Source organism: Anopheles stephensi, chromosome 2 (assembly GCF_013141755.1).
Source record: "Anopheles stephensi strain Indian chromosome 2, UCI_ANSTEP_V1.0, whole genome shotgun sequence".
In the NCBI taxonomy this organism is placed as follows: Eukaryota; Metazoa; Arthropoda; class Insecta; order Diptera; family Culicidae; genus Anopheles; species Anopheles stephensi.
This window is the reverse complement of record NC_050202.1, coordinates 25,441,231-25,459,512: the sequence shown is the minus strand read 5'-3', so window position 1 is coordinate 25,459,512 and position 18,282 is coordinate 25,441,231. Positions and strand designations below refer to the sequence as shown.

Genomic DNA, 18,282 nt, shown 5'->3' with positions numbered 1-18,282 from the left:
AAAACGGAATGCGTGGAAACAACCCTCTCACGTTCATAGTGTGCCGAGAGAAGAGCCGTGTGTGTGTTGGTGAACTTGGCATTGTTCGTATGAGTGGCTTGTCCCGTGTCGGACACATCGGTCGCCTCGTTATTGACACTCTCTAATAGCCGTTGCGGTTGAGGGTTAAGGTTTGCAATTTTCAGTAAAGCGTCAAGTCTCAGGTATGGTGCCGTGTTATACAATAACCCCCCAAAAAAACGAGCCACTTTAGGACTGGTGGAATGTTTTCTGGTAAAAGGGTTGTCGGATGTTCCTCCTAGGGTTTACCTTCTAAAAAAATAGGAGTCCGACGGAAGAGCTTCTGCCTTGCCTTGTATGATGGATGACGTAAACGCTAGCAATCACGCTATTAAATCTATTTTGTTAGTAGCATTTGGAAAAAATATTGAGGCTTAATCTCGTTCGTCGATTATGTCACTTTGTGGACAACATTCCAAGCAGCTGATACAATTTTAGGCTTTTTTTGGGACTACGAATAGAATGCATCCCTTACACGGCCACAATTCATAGTAATGTCTCCCTCAAAATGGTTAACATGTTTCACAACATTTATTATATTTGAGCTCATGGATTGTCAGCGAAAACAACATGGTTCACCATCTATCGAAACCACTAATCCATTCCAAAACATCCATATTCCATAAATTAGGTGCTGGGAGGAAAAAAAACTTTGTTTCTTCATCAATTCCACGAGACACTGTGTGGGATGTTGTGATGGGCGGTTTACTTTCAAAACAACTCCTAACACCGAAAAGGTATACCTCCATACTCAATCAAACAACCTCATCACGGTGAGGTGCTCTGCATCGCGTAGCCAGAAAGATGGAAAGGATGGATAGACAGTTCATAAATATTTTCTCCACCGTTGTCGATTGTTGACGGTGGCTTTAACCCACCCTAAAAGACCTTATTGTAAAGCGATGGGATTTAGATATCTCGGGAGCAACATTTCTCCAAGAGAAAAATAAACAATGAACGTACGCTGCTTACATGTTAAGTAGCGTATAAATTTCGCGTTTCAACTCGGATTAAACATTTGTGGATCACCTGTGTCGATCTTTATCACTTAATGAAGTTTAAAGGTATCATCAACATCGGTTCATAATCGCGATCTAGGTCTCGTATATGGTGCTTAATGCTGTACGGTTTCTGTTGCATCTGCGACGATGTCTGCAGCATATTTTGCTTTCGGAGTACCGTTTAGCGATGTGGCCTCAGTGCTCCGAAACACAGATGCTTTAGTTCTTCCACCGTCAGCCCGGTTGTTGGGTGTGCGGATGATAATATTAATCAGAATATCTCGCGGTGTGCATGTGCGTACCCTGCTCTAGTTAATGAGCGGTGGTTTGGTTCCCTTTCAAACCATACCCTATGCTTCTACTGTGGGCCACCATCGACTTTCATGGGGCCCCGTTTTTCACCGAGATTTGCTACGTCCAAACTCCGGCGTACAGTTATTCCTGGGGATGGGTTCGTTTCTTTTCAATCTTTCCCATCTCCTATCATCCGTCCGTGATTATCGTGCGTACATGCACGTTGCGTCTCGCTCGGAAGGGTAGGTTTATTTTTAAGACATTCAAGCCCTATCCCATACCCCCCCCCCCTCCCCCTCCTCTATACTGTCCGCTCTCCTATGGTCTCCAGTGGGACTCCGTTGCTGGTCGTGTGGTGTCGGGCGAGAATTAGAAGATTGACAGCGTAGTCGTCCCCCTCGGGACCCAGGGATAGATGCATCGAACGTTGCATTCGTCGCTGCATTAGCATTGGCTGGTGATGCACAATTTATGCGCATGGACGAGCGCATTAGACGCGTGTTGGGGTGTATTTTTATTTTTGCACCATGCCTGTGCTATTCTAAGGGCCCGGGGTGTGAATCATTCGGATTTGGGAAGATGAGAAGATGGGAGTCTCGTGCCTGAAAAGACATTGGACGAATTAAAATCGATGATTCAGATTAATTAGTACTGGTTTAAAAGTGTCCCCATTACCATCTTGAAGTAGAGTAAAGCATCATCTTGTTTGTCACAAATAGCCCAATAAGCTTATCCTTTAAATCCTCCGCTTTAAAATGTCTAATGTCTGGACCTATATTTATCAAGTGTCACGTCACGCGGACATGAAAATCAACAAGGTTACAAGCACCACCACACCAGTAGACAAAAGAAAACGTCCTGCGGAACTGCTTGGATGTGATGCAATTGTATCTTATTCCTGCCCTCCCAATGTTAGTCGAAGTGATGCTCCAAAAAACATGACGTTTGTTGCGGTATCAACAAACACACTGATTGTCAGTGTAATTAGCTCCAACAAGCATGTAAACATACGTCTTACGAGCGTTACGGTATGAAGCCGAGGATGGGACTTTAAACGTGACTTCCAACCGGAGACGAGAAACGATTCGGATGTTGATGTTTCACGTCCCATGATACTGCAGATTACCAGGAAGCTAATAGATAATGCATTTTACACAAATTGGGGACAACATATCATACCACTGCTTCTTCTTCTTCTTCTTCCTTGGCACTACAACCTTGAGAGGTCTCGGTCTGCCAATTTCTAGCTTTCTGTTACTTAATTTCACCCGTAATAAAGTAGTCTGCCCTACGCACAGGGAGGCGCGGTCTGGATGTGATTTGAACCCCGGTCCTGCCGTGTGAAGACCGGTGCCGTTATCGCCTCGGCCACCGGACCGCCCCAATACCACTTCACTTATTACCAAAACCGAAATTGTAAATGAACTACAAACAATTAACGACAATGGACACCCATCTTGATTGTTTGAAGACCCATCTTGATTATTTGAAGAGCTGCCGATCAGTTTTCTTTACTTCTGTTTGGAGTAAATAGACTACCTTACGCTCTTAAATTTTGTTTTCAAATATTCCGAATTGGTATGCTTGAAAACTCCTAATTAAATTAGAAAAATTAAGCACCTTCTCAATTAACACACCAGCACATTCACACACATTTGCTGTAAAACAACCCAAAAAGCGTACCTTCAGCCGGCCAACCGTTTAAAATCTGTTTATGCTTCTTTAATGAATACGCCCACTTTCGCCATCCGAAAAATCGCGTTTGAAGCAAAACCAAAAAAATCCAGGTGAGTGAGTACGGAGCGGCACGTAGAATGCACAAACCTCCTTGCCCATCTCACGCTGGCCAGTGGTGCCTGGTGGAAAAATGGAACAACGTCGTGCCAACGGTGTAGCGGCTGCTGCACTACTGCTGTGCCGGTGGCTTGCACAATTGGGCAGAAGCCCGCGTGTGTATTATCGATTTATTTCGACCGACTAAACGACCTCAAATTTGTTGAAAAAGAAGGCTCCGGCTGCAGTTTTCCGCATGTTAGCTTAGGTGGGGGGCATCAGCTGGTGGAGAATACCACCTACTGCTCCTCCCTTTCCTGGTGGGCTAATTTTGTTTCACGGCTGGGCATGCGGCATGGTGGGAAGCGCATGGCGAATGAAGGTTAGTACATGGGCCTCGTTACCGATCCCTGCAGGGCGCTGTGGATTAAACCCACATAATCTTCCGCAGCTTTGGAGATAGATCCGAGTGGCCGAGAGAGGAGAGATGTACCAGAGATAGTGTGGAGCTGTGTGTATTAATTGGAAAAGTTTCTTCTCTTCGTTGGGGAATTGTGTTTTAAGCAACTTATCTGTCTAAGGATTTAGCCAAAAGTTCCTTCAGTCAGTCTGTGTAGCTTATCCATACAAATTAGTGTATGAATAAAAAAAATTCAACATGTTTTCCATACACGATTCCACTTATAAAACAAAACAGCATTCAGCTTCCACGCAACCAACCACCATTACATTGCAAAAATGCGTGTGTAGGTGTAAGCAGTCAAGTCTCAACACCATGATTAATGTTGTATATTCATGCCCCGAGCACTAACAAGCCCGAGCGGGGTGAAATTGTTGGCCCGGCGTACGCCACGGTTATGCCGCACCAGTCTTAAGCAAAAAGGTAAACAAACTCCCTTATCCCTGTTTCCGTGTAAATCAGGTTTCGGCTTTCGGCCAGATTGCTGGCCTGCCAGAGCCAGCCTGATGTGGTCGTCACACCACATCATTTGTGGACCACGAGGAAACGTTCACCTTTAACCCCAACCAAGGTACGCCTCACCTGGCTTTCGGTGGGAAAGGTGAGGCATTTGAGGTCGATGTTATTTAGTGGCGGCAGTTTAAGGGTCTTTCGTTAAGCGCAGGCAAAAGGGCTGTGGTGGTGGTTTCGATTCCGGAACCGGCCCATAATTAATGCCAATGCAAAGCCAACGTTAAGCGTCACGCACATCAAACAACAAATGCAAATGCTCTGAATTAAGTCTTCAAGCAGCGAGGACCAGTGCTATGAGCAAATGAAAACCCATTATGAGAATGTGTGTCTCCTGGGGGATAGTGTTTGTCAAGGACACTACCATTACCATCTCCAAAACCCCTTTTTTGGAGAATGATCTCCCGATATTGTGTGACCTCCACACCGCAGGCCACCCATTGTGTTGTGCTCGGGAGGAAGAAAACAATAAAATTAAACGCTTTATGACCTTGCCGCCGCCAGTTGACATACATATGGTTGGTGCGGATGGGTGTCGCCTTGCGTTTTGCAGGGAGCGCTCAGGCACTCTCGGGCCGAGAAGAAGGGCCTCGCTCAACCCTAGTGTGTGTGCGGATACCACCGGGATCTGATTTGGTGAAGTTTCGGTTTTGTAGCCTTGTCACACTTTACCGACGACGGTGACGACGGTCTTCGCTAGTTGATGCTAGTTGTGCGTGCAGTTGACAGATGTTGACAATATTGTCTTGAAAACATTCGCAATTACTGCGTCGCACACTGACACTGCGTCTGGAGAGCGCAGCGACTTGTAGCAGACGGTGTGTCTGGCAACAATGGAGCGATTAATTTGTCTTTTAGCACATGGTCCTCTGCTATCTTGATCCCACACGACGATGCCGTCACACCACCATCTCTCCCGGCCAGTTACGGTGGGAGATACGCGCAATGAAGTAATACTTCCAATTTAGTTATGTCACTGTGCGAAGCAATTTATCATTGCGTTGTACAATATCCAACGAGCTGTGTGAAACGGTTTCTAATGATAATGTAGAAATTAAATCCTTCTTATACTTGCATAATCTACCTCTAACTGCAATTGCATTGAAACTAACTTCATTCTCCCTTTTTTCTCGATTTTTCTCACTCCCTAGGCCAAACAGAGGTCATCAGTGAGATGGCTGCTCTCGAAAGCGTACAACAATCGTGTGCCAGAGATACTGAAGGATCCGTTCTACCGCGATCACGAGGGTCAGGATCACCTGAAGCCGCAGATCGTGGTCGGGCTCGGCAATGCGTCGATCTACTGTCAGGTGTTGAGCAACATCTACTCGGATCCGAACTACCAGAGCCTGAACCACTGGTCGATTCTGCAAACGCTGTCCCGCAAGGGTGTCCCAATAAACGAGTCGTCCGATCAGCCCCTCACCGAGACGGTACTCATACAGACGAATCCTCTTAGAATTGTAAGTTGCTGCTGCACCGCAAAATTTCCATTCCATTTTGCAACGAAGCTATGTCAATAACGCAACGCACTGTTGTTACATTGTGTCTTTCTCTCTCCCTCTCTCTCTCTCTCTCTCGCCCAAACAGAATGCACATATGACTGTGATAGAAGCGCTGATGGTGTTATACGCTAAAGAGGTGGCTTCCAGTGGAAGAATTTCCAGTGCTTTAGAGAGGTATGCAATTAGCAAAACGCACCACGATACACGGTTTGATGGATGGATGAGTTCCCTGTTCGCGGAAGAATCACGACTGCGATGAGTGCTTTCTACGAAACGGTGAAAACGCGTGATGATGCAACAGCGAGAACTACTAACGCCGGCCAAACATCCTTGGAAGAAACTATCTGTAATCTAACACCGACAAGCATTACTCGTGCCCTACCGCACTTGTTGATGCATGCCTGCCCTACCAGGCGGAGTCTCACCCTTCAGAACGTGTTGCGGTCGTGTGTTTGTGTTTGGGGTCACCGTTTGATGTAGGGGGGGCCCAAAAGCTCGGATTATTGATTCCACAGTAGCTCGGCAGTTCGTTTTGTCGCTATCCATAGTTACGGGACCGAATCGTCATGCTATTAAACCATTCGGTGAGGGTAGCGCCTTATTCTTGAACCTCGTCGCACTAGTGCGAATCCCTGTGGTGGTGTGTGGTTATGGAATTTGCTAATGCGGGGCCATTTGGAACAAAAGGAGGTTACCTTTAGCGTAGTACGGAAGATTTGGCCAGCTTGAAGGGTCACCTTCGTTAGCCTACAAATTCCATCCCTAAAACTGCCACAACTCACAGCGGCGATGGAATTGAAAAGGTGGAGTTAAACATACGAATCCAAACGTTCGGTTCTGGTGATTAATGAATCGTGAAATTGGAACATTGTGTAGTTGAGTTTTACTTGGTGACGTACAGTAATGCTCATACGGTCGAGTTTTAGTTTCTAACATATCCGCAACAATCTGTGTGAGAATTGTAGCACCGCTGCCGTCGAATGAAGTGGTCGGAAACGTAAAAACTATCTTTCAGACTACTGTCGCTAGTAGCGTTGGTGTGTAGGCGAATCATGTGGTAATATGGTTTAAGTGGATCTAATGGAGATGGAATGAGATGACATTTTTGCAAAGGTGGCCAGCGGAGTTTCGTGAGCGCAGGTGTATATGCACAGGTGTCACATTTGGCTGTTGAAGGGATGGCCATCAGCAGCTGAAGGCCAATGAGTTCAGCACACCGTACCGTGTAATCTATTAGGCCCACTCAAAGTGCTCGCTTCAAGCAATAATAACCGGCGAGGAAGGTTGTTCATAGTGCGTAGGCATTTCTTTATAAATTTATCACCATCCGTTCCGGAAATCGTGTATGCTACGCCGGACAAATAACAAAGCAAACTCTGCGTTTCTCGCGTAAACTGGACGATCTTGAAAGCAGCAAATAACTTAATATGCAAGTTTGTGGCTAGCGTAAGAAATGGATGTCTACTAGCCTTGCAGAAAATGGCGGTACTGCTAGCCACAAATCATTCACAATCAATAAATGTTGGCGTTGCGACTCTGCGACCCGACCACGGACGCGGGTGATCTTGTCTACCGAAAGTCACACACGAAGGTCATCGTTAAACGGGAAAGCACTCAGCCCATTTTTGCGGTCTCCGAATGTCTGGGGACAACACTTGTGCTTTATCTGCTATTGTAAAGCAATCTTTCCGCTTGTTTTGCGCTAATCTGCTTTCTTTGCTCCATCTCATCCGGACGACAGAATATCTGGCCGTAGTGTAGCGCCAACGGTTCAGCATCATGAAGCTGCCTTACTGAATTGGATTTCGCACGTCTGCGGTGCGCTGAAGAAACGCATCGACTACGAACTGACGACTAACGGTGGCAGCGGAACAGTGGACGAATACGTAAGTTTCATTGAAGATGACACACACAGAGCGAGCGGATGATGTTGCAACCCTTAACCTAAATCTCTTCTTGATTTTGGAAGTAATCTAAGTAATGCACCTTTTACCTTTTTCTTTCTTGTAGGGTCAACGGCACCAAAGCCCGGACGTTCCACCTGTGCGAGACTTTCGTGAACTGTGCGACGGTGTTTGCCTGGCTTATCTAATCTCGTTTTACTGTCCCAAACTAGTTCCTTGGCATAGCGTTAAATTCAACCACGTACCAACTATTGAGGTAAGTGTAAGTTACCATGCTTTTTTACTGTGTGTACGGGACGTGATTACGCCTTGTTTATGTTCTACATTTCGAGAGAGACAAGCGATCGTATACGTGTCGGAACTGAATGCGATAGCCGTTTCCTGAGTCGCTTTGTGATACACCGATAATAAAAGAAAACAACCAACCAAACGATATCGTCGTCCCAAGTTTTTGTCATTGGTTGAAGCAGGAAGCATGTAATTAAGAACAATGCCAACATTATTGCAATAGACAATCGCAAAGGAAGTTGTAATGTTTGAGGTTATAAATCTGTTTGCTCATATTTGCTTATGTTTTCTAATTTGTTTCTCTCGCCATTTCTTCTACAGGATTCCATTCACAATATTCTGATAGTTAGTAACTTTTCCGAGCGAAGTTTGCCATACACCGTGTTTCACATGTCTCCCGAAGACATAACCTACATGCGAGGGTAAGTTTCCTATCTCCAAATTCTCTCTTCCTCATCGCTCGGCCTTTTCCTTAACCACACACACCCGATTTTCGCCTCCTTTCTAGATCAATGAAACAGAATCTGGTAGTGCTGTTGGCGGACTTGTTCAACCTTTTCGAAATCCATCCGGCCAAATGTGTCTGCTATCCGGGCATGGAACAGCAGTCACCAGGTAAGTGGAAGCATGTTCCTCCGACCCGCCTAAAAAAAACCCTCCAGTTCGAATGTACCTACAAACGGTCTCGCGATTGAGTTTTGATTCCGCTTTTCGCGATACAGTTTTCGTCTGAAGCGTGTTTCCCACCATTCGATATCCATCACCAACTCACCCCATTGGACATTGGCGCCGAATAATTTCTCATACATGTACCCCATTAGAGAAATTCAGCTCTGCGTCAAATCCAATCAGCGCCAAATCATTTGTCATGACATTATCGAATCACCTCTCTCGCCATAATAAAACACATCGGTCTAAATCGGTTTTTCACAAACTTAATTTCGGCCCATCCACTCCCCCCCGCTGACCCCCCCTTTTCCCAACCTCTATCTGGCTTTACGAGTGTCACCGAACTGTGTGTAATAAAATTGAATCGCTTTTGTCATGGCGATAAGAAAAATTAATTGTATAGAAAATCTGGTTCAAAGGCGTCACGGAAATCACGACCGGGTATTAGGTAGTGTTTTGGGTTTTTGGTTTGGTTTGGTTATCTAAGCTGTTAATTTGTGGTTAACTCTTGTATTATTTCTGTCCATTCCTTATCTTTACTGTCAGTTCCACGATCGCTTACGAATTCCATCAGGTGCTTATTAGAACTTCATTTCGGTTAGGGTGCTGTGTTGATGCAAAATTGTATTTTTCCTTTCAAATGATTTTCTTTTTTTTTTTGAGTTTCTGTTTTCCCCACTCACGTCACGTTTTGTTTCACTCGTTGCATCTTGATAAAATTCCCTTTCTTGTTTTTTTTTTTGTTGTTGTTGGTTTCCGGTGCTCGTATCTTTCTCTGGAATGTCTAGCCGATCCTTGCATATTGTCTTAACGTTTTCCTTTTTTTTAAATGGAAAATCCCTTACGATTACCGCTCAGCTTTGCTCCCCCGGTAGAGAGTATTTGACTAGAATCTGGTACAAAAACGCACACAGAAACGTACTTTTATTTGTTGGTGCTTGTAAGAAAATTTGCGATGGCACGTAAACAACAAATTGGCAAAAAGGTAAATTTGTGCTCTACTCGGAAGCTACGGATCGTAGGATAGCTGTGAGCCCCTGTCACATGCAGGGGCGTTGTATACTTGTGTACCCTTTGATCAGTATGGTTGTTGTGCAGGATGCTCTATCTATTCGTAGACCTTACTCGGTATGCTTGTAATTATTAGTTACAAGATTTTTTGTTTATTCACTACAAACAATTAAGTGCTCTTTGTGAGAAGCTTTAATTGTTTGTTTTATCGAAATAGAAAAAAATATTTTAAAAAATTGAATCGAAAAGATTTGATAGGAACTTTTGAATCAGCAGCTAATTGGTTGAACATGTCGCTTTATTCCTTCTGTTATCAACTGTGTTGTCTTGACTGATAGTCTTCTTCATTCTTCTCACTTTATTATTAATTATGTTACGTCCTTTTTCCTTTGTTATCGCATCCTTATTCAATGTGCATTCAATAGTCAATGAACAGGATTACTTACATTTTCTACCACCTATGTTCCCTCATATTCGTACTTATTCGAGAAATTCGTGGAGAGTACACTGTTTTTTGTTCTAACATAATGTCCCCGCAACACACAAAAACTACGCAGTCTACCTCCGCCAACACAGTTCTTCAAATTCTCACCGTCACATTTCAATCGAAGCACATCTCTCTCCATATATACATCCTTATTGGCATGTCGCCAACCAAAACAGGAAAATCTCTTTCACCATTTTTTTTCTCGTTTCCATCTGCATTGCATTTATTTTACCTTCACGTACTTTTCGTCATTTATGCCCCACCACTACATTCTTGCTCCTCGGGGTGGTATCTTTCCCGGTGGAAACAAAGGGCTTTCACTTCTTCCGCTACAATTTTGGTTTAAGTTTCTCAATTGGGTTTTCCTACACTGCTGCTGCTGCTGCCGAAAACGCGCGGCCCAGCAGCAGTGGTACACGTGTTACAAATTGCTCCAAACACATTGCAGATCTTATTGGCGAACGCGGTATCCTTGTTTGCGTTCTTCGATCGATCAATGAAAACTTTCCCAAGGGATATGGTATCTGGTGTGTGTGTATCGCCACTACTAATAGTTGGGTTGTTTCAAAATTTTATTCGGTGAACTCTGGCTCTCCGCCCCAAGCTCCAAATCACACATTAAAACAAATCTTTTCTTTTTCACTCCGACCCACTCGCCCCCTACAACATTTCCCCTTCTTGTTTCATGCTCCAAGAGACATGCGCCCTTTTTTATCGTCTAGTTTTTCTTCAACTTCAAAGTTCCCTTTATCAAGCCTCAAAAGATACCCAACCCTTCTTTAATATCTGTACTTTCTATACCTGTGTGTCGGGTTTGTTGGTGTGTTTGTGCGCATACCAGACGCAGCTGGAGCCGGCGCAACTAATGAACACGGCATTGCCCATCGGCGAGGTTTCGCGAACCAACCGACGATCGCGGCCATTCCCGATTTGCGTCCCGGGCTCGATTCGCCACCGAGCAGCAGTGGCGGCAGCGGCACCAGCAGTGCTGGCGGTGGCAACGGCGGTATTGGCTGCAGCAGTACCGGCGGCAATGGTGCCATTAATCGGCCGCCGTTTCAAGGTCTACTATAAGTTACTTTTTCTACACCCCTTACTTCCCTTCCCTTTTGCTAAACTTTGATTTTTTGGTTTTCCGTTACAAATATCCGTCAAAATTGGTTATCTTTTTCTCTGTGTGATTTCTGTTCTTTTGCTCATTTGACAGTTGTGACGTTCTATGTTTATATCATTAGTTTTATGTTTGTGTTTTGTCCTTCTTTTTTCCTTATTTGGTTATGTTGCTTTTTTGCGTTCTAGTTTTCACCTTATCAATGTTATGTACTTCCGCATTTGTGTTTCTTTGCCATGGCTCGTTAGTTGTTCCTCTTTTTGTTTAACAAATTTCTTACAGATTTGTTGCTGTTATGTCTTAATAGTTGAAAAAGAAAGGGTAACGATCGTGGCTTTCGTTACCTTACCCGTAGTGTTAGGGCATTGCATCTGCATGTTTGTTTGTTGTTGCTTCGTTTGTACCGGTAGTTGTGTCGATGTGTTGCTGCTCATTCATCTAGAAAACATGCCCAACATAGTTTGCATACCACTTTGGCCGAAACATATACTTCCTGTGTAATGTGGTGTTGCAACATTTCCTCCTTACCGAGCAGCAGCAGCAGCAGCAGCGTGACGGTCATAAATCGATGGATTGATTTTCGTTCACTTTCACCGTCGATTGTAACGAGGTGTTGTCATGTAATTGCGGCTAAAGACGGTACTGCACCGAGGCGGCACACCTACCCTATTTGCATAAATATAGGTCATTTACATCGCGGCAAATTATTTTTTTGTTTATCAATGTTGCGTTTATTTGGTAGCTGTCTTCTTTTTTTAAAAGAGCATGTAGCCGCAAAGCCAACATATTAAACGATTTAATTAAGCTCAACATCCACAACACACAAAGTCACAAAATGGCGTCATTAAGGGGTGTTAAACCATTCACAGCTAGTCTTTTCAACTGTCTCCGTTTGTCGTTTGAAAATGAGAAAAAAGATTCAAGTCAGTAAAATAAAGTCCGGCACTCATTAGAAGCAAGGGTAGTTAAACACACACGAGCACCCTTCTTCATTAGCGCGCGGAATCAAACAGGTTGGTCAGGAATCAAAAGCTCCGTCATTTGTTGATGAGAACATTTTGTATTTCAAACCGGCTACTGTCCTCACGAAACGATTAAGCCTAACCATTTGATAAGCTTCACGTAACACGAGAGTCGATCTTCTTTGCCAGTTAATGCGTTTTCTTAATGAATTGTGTAACGCAGCGATAAAAATGCATTCTGTCAATGGCGCGCTGCCATCAATTTGAATGGGATTGAGATACCGTTAACGCGTTTTTCGGGGTGTGTCGTCACTTCATTATCTGTACAGCGCGATGAACGAGTGTGATTTTATTACATCTGCGCATTGTTGTTACACCACCACCCGGGGTTTTGTTAGGAAACACTGCACTGTTTTTGTTTTATAATTGTCGAAAATGCTCGAAAGCAGCTATTCATGATGAATTTAATCCCGCCACAACTTCACAGATCGCTTGCCCCCGCGTGACACACTTACTTCGTGAAGTTACTCAGCCAAGCAGGGATAAATTCAATCGCTCCTACTCGGCGGTGCACGTACACAATTATGCATAGCTCACGCCTTTCTTTTTCCCTCATGTTCGTTTGGGCCTCAGGAAAATGGATCAGGTTTTCCAAAAACTTGCACTTCCCGCAACAAAAGCGTTTCGGATTCCGTTCGCACCGAGAGAAGAATGCTTATTTAGTTTGCAGATTTGTGCTTTTTTTTTCGTTTGCTGTTTGTGTGTTTTCAGCTTGTTGCCAAATATTCATCCCCCCTCCCAAAGACACGCCGGTTGCTGGTTATTTGCGTTCCATCGTCGTCGACGACCGGTGACGAGACAGCGGGAAGATTGGTTTGCTGCGAAGTTTGCACCACTTGTACACAAATCTTGATCCCATTTTCCGTTTTCCCAGCCCACCGACCCAGGCAGAGAGAGAGAGAGAGATCGCGCCCGAAATGTATCACATCCGGTGGAACGAATTTTTGGCCAACCTTTACCGGTCGAACTAAACTGACGGAATGAATGGGTCCGCTTCGGAAGCAGGAAATTTTCTCACAACACGAACACAGCCGTACGTTTTCATTCATTCTTCGCGCGAAATTGACTGAGCACTGCGTCGTCGCCGGCGTCGTCTTCAATTGCGCTGAAAGATGATTTTTCCTTCGCGTAGTGTACACGTCTGCAACGGCTCTCGAATTCCGAAAGATCCGAGAAAGATCGAGAAAGAGCAACATGGAGAAGCTTTGAAAGCTCTCTCTCTCTCTCTCTGGAGGGTACGTCGAGGCGGAAGAAAGGCGTCTAGCTTGAAACCGCGACCAACCGACAGCAAGCACGGTGTCTGCAAGCCCATGAATTTAATGGCAATTGGGTGAGATTTAGGGCTGTTTCTTTTATTATCAAGTACACCACCACCGCCGCCGGCAATTTGCACTGAGCAGTCGTATTTTGCTGGAATGAAAGGTGAAAATACACTCAGCCCGCCCCTCGAGGCGAGCAGCTGCTGCTACCAAAGGAATGCCAAGAGAAATTTACTTTTCATCCAAAAAACAATACCAACCGAGAGTGAGTTTGCGGGATGCGATGCCATAAATGACGATTTTTTGTTACTGGAGATGTGCTGCTTCTCTTGACTTATGGACACTTGGAAGGAAAAATAGCGCAAAAAGCTACTCACACCCCGCGGATAACCCTCTTTATCTGGAAGGTAATCGTCCAGGTACATCTGAGTGGTAGAGGAGGCACTCAGAAGCATGCGTTGGGAACAAAACGGTGTACGATAAACTATTTCCGCATCTAGCGAACCTGCACGCAACTCTTGCGACCAATTTTAAAAGAACTCCACCAGAACAGCTATCTGTGTGGACCAGGTTTTGTGTGTTATGCCCATTTATGCGATCAGGACATCGATTGGGTAGGTGGATTAACAATGCAATGCAGTAGCAGCAGCATGTGCCGCTAACGGTCGGTCAGTTGCTGAACATAATGGAAATTGCGTCAGCATCACCAAAAGAAGTCAGCCAACGGGAACCAATTCTGAGCTGAACCAATTTGCATCGTCCAAAGATGGGCTTCCGGAATGTGGCTCAATGTTGATCGAGGCGGCGGCGTTGTTCGTTTCCACCGAACAAGTTGGTGCGTGTTTCTAGAAAGGCATAGTATTTCTTTGTGTTTTCTGGTATTGGAATGAGTGGAATTTGTAGGATTTATTGCTGAATTCTTTAATCTATAAGGAAGTCGCGAAGTATTGGCGGACACACTTCTATACCAGTGAACTTTAGGATCAGTTCCAAAATCGTTATCATAAGGCTGAAATTGTGGTCTTCAGACATCAGTGCATGTAGTCCACATAGTGCCTTAAAGGACTTTACGGGCTATAGTGCTAGGACTCATTCTCTTGAAAAGCACATTGAAGAAAAATTTTTTTACCTCATATTGAGTCCTGAGCACCTTCATCAATCACTAAAAGCTTTGAGTTACCTTTGAACATATCGTACCGGCAGGCTGTCAGAATATTGCCTTTGATCAGTAACCGAACCGCTGTACATTCTCAAAGCGCTTACATCAGCAAACATATGCCTAGATCGCTTCATTTCCCTCCTCTATGGACCCACCGGGTATGACGTTCCGGCAACACCCATGTGTGCTTCCCAGTAGCACACACACACACACTCACATACCCTGCCTCCAATTATAGTTTCGAAATTTCCGCCTAATTCGAAAAGTGGGCTCTCGTAATATGAAAATTAAGCCGCTCTTATTTGCCCCATTATGCATGGTAGTGTTTGTTGGTGTGTTTGGTGTGCCACTCAACGGTGCAAGATTTCTTACCAACGCTGGTAGCAATGTGAAATTCTTCTTCCGAAATACCAATCTCTCCGAATTTACCGGAAACGGGGACGGGGGCAAAAAAAAAACGACGAAAACAAACATCCCAACCGTACCGAGTCAGTTGAGAGATTGGACCTCCCTAAGGCCGGCCCGGCATTATGAATAGTTTTGGTTGCTTGGTCGTGTTCGCGATCACTGTTTATGCGAGATTCATTTCACTTTCAACGATCGACGCAGATCGATCCCCGCAAGCATTCGATGAAGAATGTTACGATGGGGAGTGAAATTTTCGGACCTACCGGCAATTACCCTTCGATGGCTACTTCCGCCGATTTTCAGTGCCTTCGGAAGGGGAGCATGAGCACGTGCGTGATTTGTGCGTGTGCGTGTGCGGTATCGATCGCGCCGGTGCCGTGTGTTAAGATCACAGACAATTATCTGCTCTTCGGACTGGAAGACCTGGAGAGGGAGGAGGTCGAGTCTAATGATAAAAAACGGCGTTTAAGCGGTTGATTATCTAGATCATAGAAAATGTTTTTAAGCGGTTTCTTGATCCACTCGGTACGACTGTGCTTTACTGCTGTGTGTAGCACGTTTCGTTTGTTTTGGCTGCCAGTTTTCACACGGTTTTTGGTATTTTTAACGAAGGATGTTGTCACTGCATTACAAATGGCTGTAATCACCTTTGCACAAGTAGTGTCACTGACTTATTCCATTGAATTTAATTTAAAATTTTGTTTACACAAATAGCAAAGCTTTTTTAACTGCAGATTATGTTCATTTGTACATTTTGACACTTTTGATTTAGCTTTACTGTGCTCCTATTTATTCATGCAATTTTAGGCAATTTTTAGGCTTGCTTTCACCTCTGTTTTAGTTAATGTGTTGTAATTAAGCATTTATTTATAATTTATACATCTTGCGCTAGATAATGTTGCATGTCTGTTGTCACGTGTTCCGTTGCAACCGTCACTGTCTTCCTTCATGTTTTAATGTTTCTTATAGATTATTGTGCCAGTTTTGTTATAGACTTGTGTTAGTATTTAGTTTTTCCTTGTTTATATTTTTCTTTTCTCATGGTGTCTGTTTGCTTTCCTTTGTTTCTCTCTCTCTCTCTCTATCCTCTATCTTTATTTATTGTGTATTTATTGTTTTCTCCCCTTCGAATAAGACTATTCCCATCTGTAGTGAGAAGGTTTCCGAATGAGCGTTTAATATGTAAAAGAATCCACTAACGCTATTTCTCCTACAATTCCACAGTCAATCGGTCACCATCGGCCAGCACACTCAGGAAGCATATTTCAACCCGGGAAATACCAGAACAGCACCAACCACATCAGCTGTACCAGCAACAGCAATCACCGTACCAGCAGCCGGATCCTGACGAAGGTAAGTGGGTGTTTGATGCAGTCGAAAAGAGAGCTAGCTCTGATGCGAACATCTTGTCGTTTTAGGATTCGTTGTGCATCGAAGCAAAGGAGTGCCAACATTATCATCAATGCAGGAACCACTGGTACCGGCCAGAATTAGGCAGGCCAAGGAAAAGACAAACAATGACTCGAAGGCCGAGGAACGAGGTACGATTTTTCGTCGATGCGCGGAAGGTTAATCCGGTTATGATTTCTTCTACCTTAACCGTACGGATCTTAAAGTGTTGTGAAAGTTGTTTTTCTTTTCTGATGATGCATTAGCGTTAGAATTTGATACGTTCGTTTTACTCTTACTTTTTTGTTACAATTGTCGATACTCTAAGTCATTCGCTGCTGATAATGATAAGCGAAAACAGATTTATTTTAGAAGTTTGTTTGCTGCGAATAATTCGCTATCTGCATCCATCACACACACACCATCCAAAAAGAAATTCGTTTTTTTTTATTTCCATCTTTTGTTCAATGTTTTGAGTGAATTACTTTATTTTTGCAAACGTTTGTTCAAAAAACATTATTCACGTACTGTGGGGCGGAATGCGTACATGTTTCCTATTTCCTTTGAAACTCACTTTGCACCAAACCACCGGCATATAGCTCCACAAATGGAATCGATATGATTTGTTATAATCAATTGTTGCACATCACACACAAGTTGTACTTTATAGACACAAACAGTTCAAATTGCCTTAGACACGCACACACACACACACACGCGCCAGAAATTCAATCACAACGCGCTCTACGCATCACCGATATCCATCCGGAGCATCTCTAAACAACAAATCACGCCGGTATAATGCAGCTACAGAATGACATTTCGCCACACGCAGTCGAGCCTTTACCTCTCTACCACTTTATTTCGCTTTCCTTTATGACGGGGGAGGGCGACTGGGGATCCATCCGCAACGGATAGGCAGGTTTTTTCCATTCGTAGTGTCTCGGCTGGAGGGTTCCAGTAGCATTTCTCTCTTTTACTGCGGGGTTTTCGGACCCCGAGGAACAGTTGTTTATATCTTAGATTGATAAGCCATCTTTTGTTCGGTGCATGTGTAAGCAAAACGTGCCTACAAAACGTTTTTTTTTTCCACAAACCTTGATGGACCTTAATTTTGAAATGAATTTAAGGCCGTTAAAAAGTAACAAGGAAATGAGCAGCCTGAAATTGATGATTAATGCGTATTAATGATCATTTTCTAGGAATGTATGAAACAACACGCCCTTGCCATGCAGATAGAGGAGAGAAGTAGATTAGTCGATAGGAATGAAACCACGTATGATTGATATTATCAGCTGAAAAACCCCATACCACGCCCCATCCCCGAAGCCCATACAGACGGGAAAGTGTGCAGCAGTAGTGTGTGGGGTTGGCTACTAATTGCCTTACCTGTTTGCTTCAGATTTAGTGCAGGCATCTCACAAGCAGCAATATAGCCCTAAAAAATGAAGTCTGCAAGAGAGTGGCAAATACATAAAAACGATTACCACAATCACGTACAACCACATTCGTTAAATTATCGGCCGTCTGTGGGTAGGGGGAAAAACAAAACCAAAAACACACGGAGGTTTGCATGTGTGTGCCGTCGCCGCGGCCACAACCATATACCGGTGGCTGGCTTGCCATTTCACCTTCACTGAACCATTTCACCGATGTGGTTTCCGTACGCGGACAGAAGAGAGGAAAACTGGGAACGGGGAAAAAAAGGAAGGAAAAACTGTTTCCACACACACACACACGCGCGGTACGGAAAGTGTTCCACAACAGAGGACGATGGGAGGTTTTTGTTGGTTGTGCGTTTTAGCACAGCCCAGTAAGGCACCGCCAGTTAGTGTGCGGAAGTGGACCCAATCGTGATGGTGTTGGCTCGTCAGGTGCTGCGCGGCTAGCCGTTGTCCGTCAAGTAGCAATTCTTAGCAAGAAGCAGGAAAAAAAAGAATCCAAGAGAAAGTGAAGTGAAGATTGAGCCACC

At 44.3% G+C, this 18,282-nt stretch overlaps 1 protein-coding gene across 22 annotated transcripts in view; it reads left to right on the top strand.

Annotated features, from left to right (window-relative positions):
- The window catches only part of LOC118505919 (patronin), a 60,358-nt gene that overhangs the window by 23,120 nt on the left and 18,956 nt on the right, over nt 1-18,282 (top strand). For 21 of the 22 annotated variants that reach the window (XM_036042388.1, XM_036042408.1, XM_036042410.1 and 18 more), the window contains 9 exons: nt 5,250-5,561; nt 5,689-5,777; nt 7,345-7,489; nt 7,614-7,763; nt 8,117-8,217; nt 8,304-8,410; nt 10,804-11,025; nt 16,146-16,274; nt 16,340-16,462. In XM_036042388.1, the coding sequence (XP_035898281.1) occupies nt 5,250-5,561; nt 5,689-5,777; nt 7,345-7,489; nt 7,614-7,763; nt 8,117-8,217; nt 8,304-8,410; nt 10,804-11,025; nt 16,146-16,274; nt 16,340-16,462 (1,378 nt within the window). The remainder of the gene's footprint in view (nt 1-5,249; nt 5,562-5,688; nt 5,778-7,344; nt 7,490-7,613; nt 7,764-8,116; nt 8,218-8,303; nt 8,411-10,803; nt 11,026-16,145; nt 16,275-16,339; nt 16,463-18,282) is intronic. The other variant, XM_036042406.1, reaches the window with a different exon arrangement.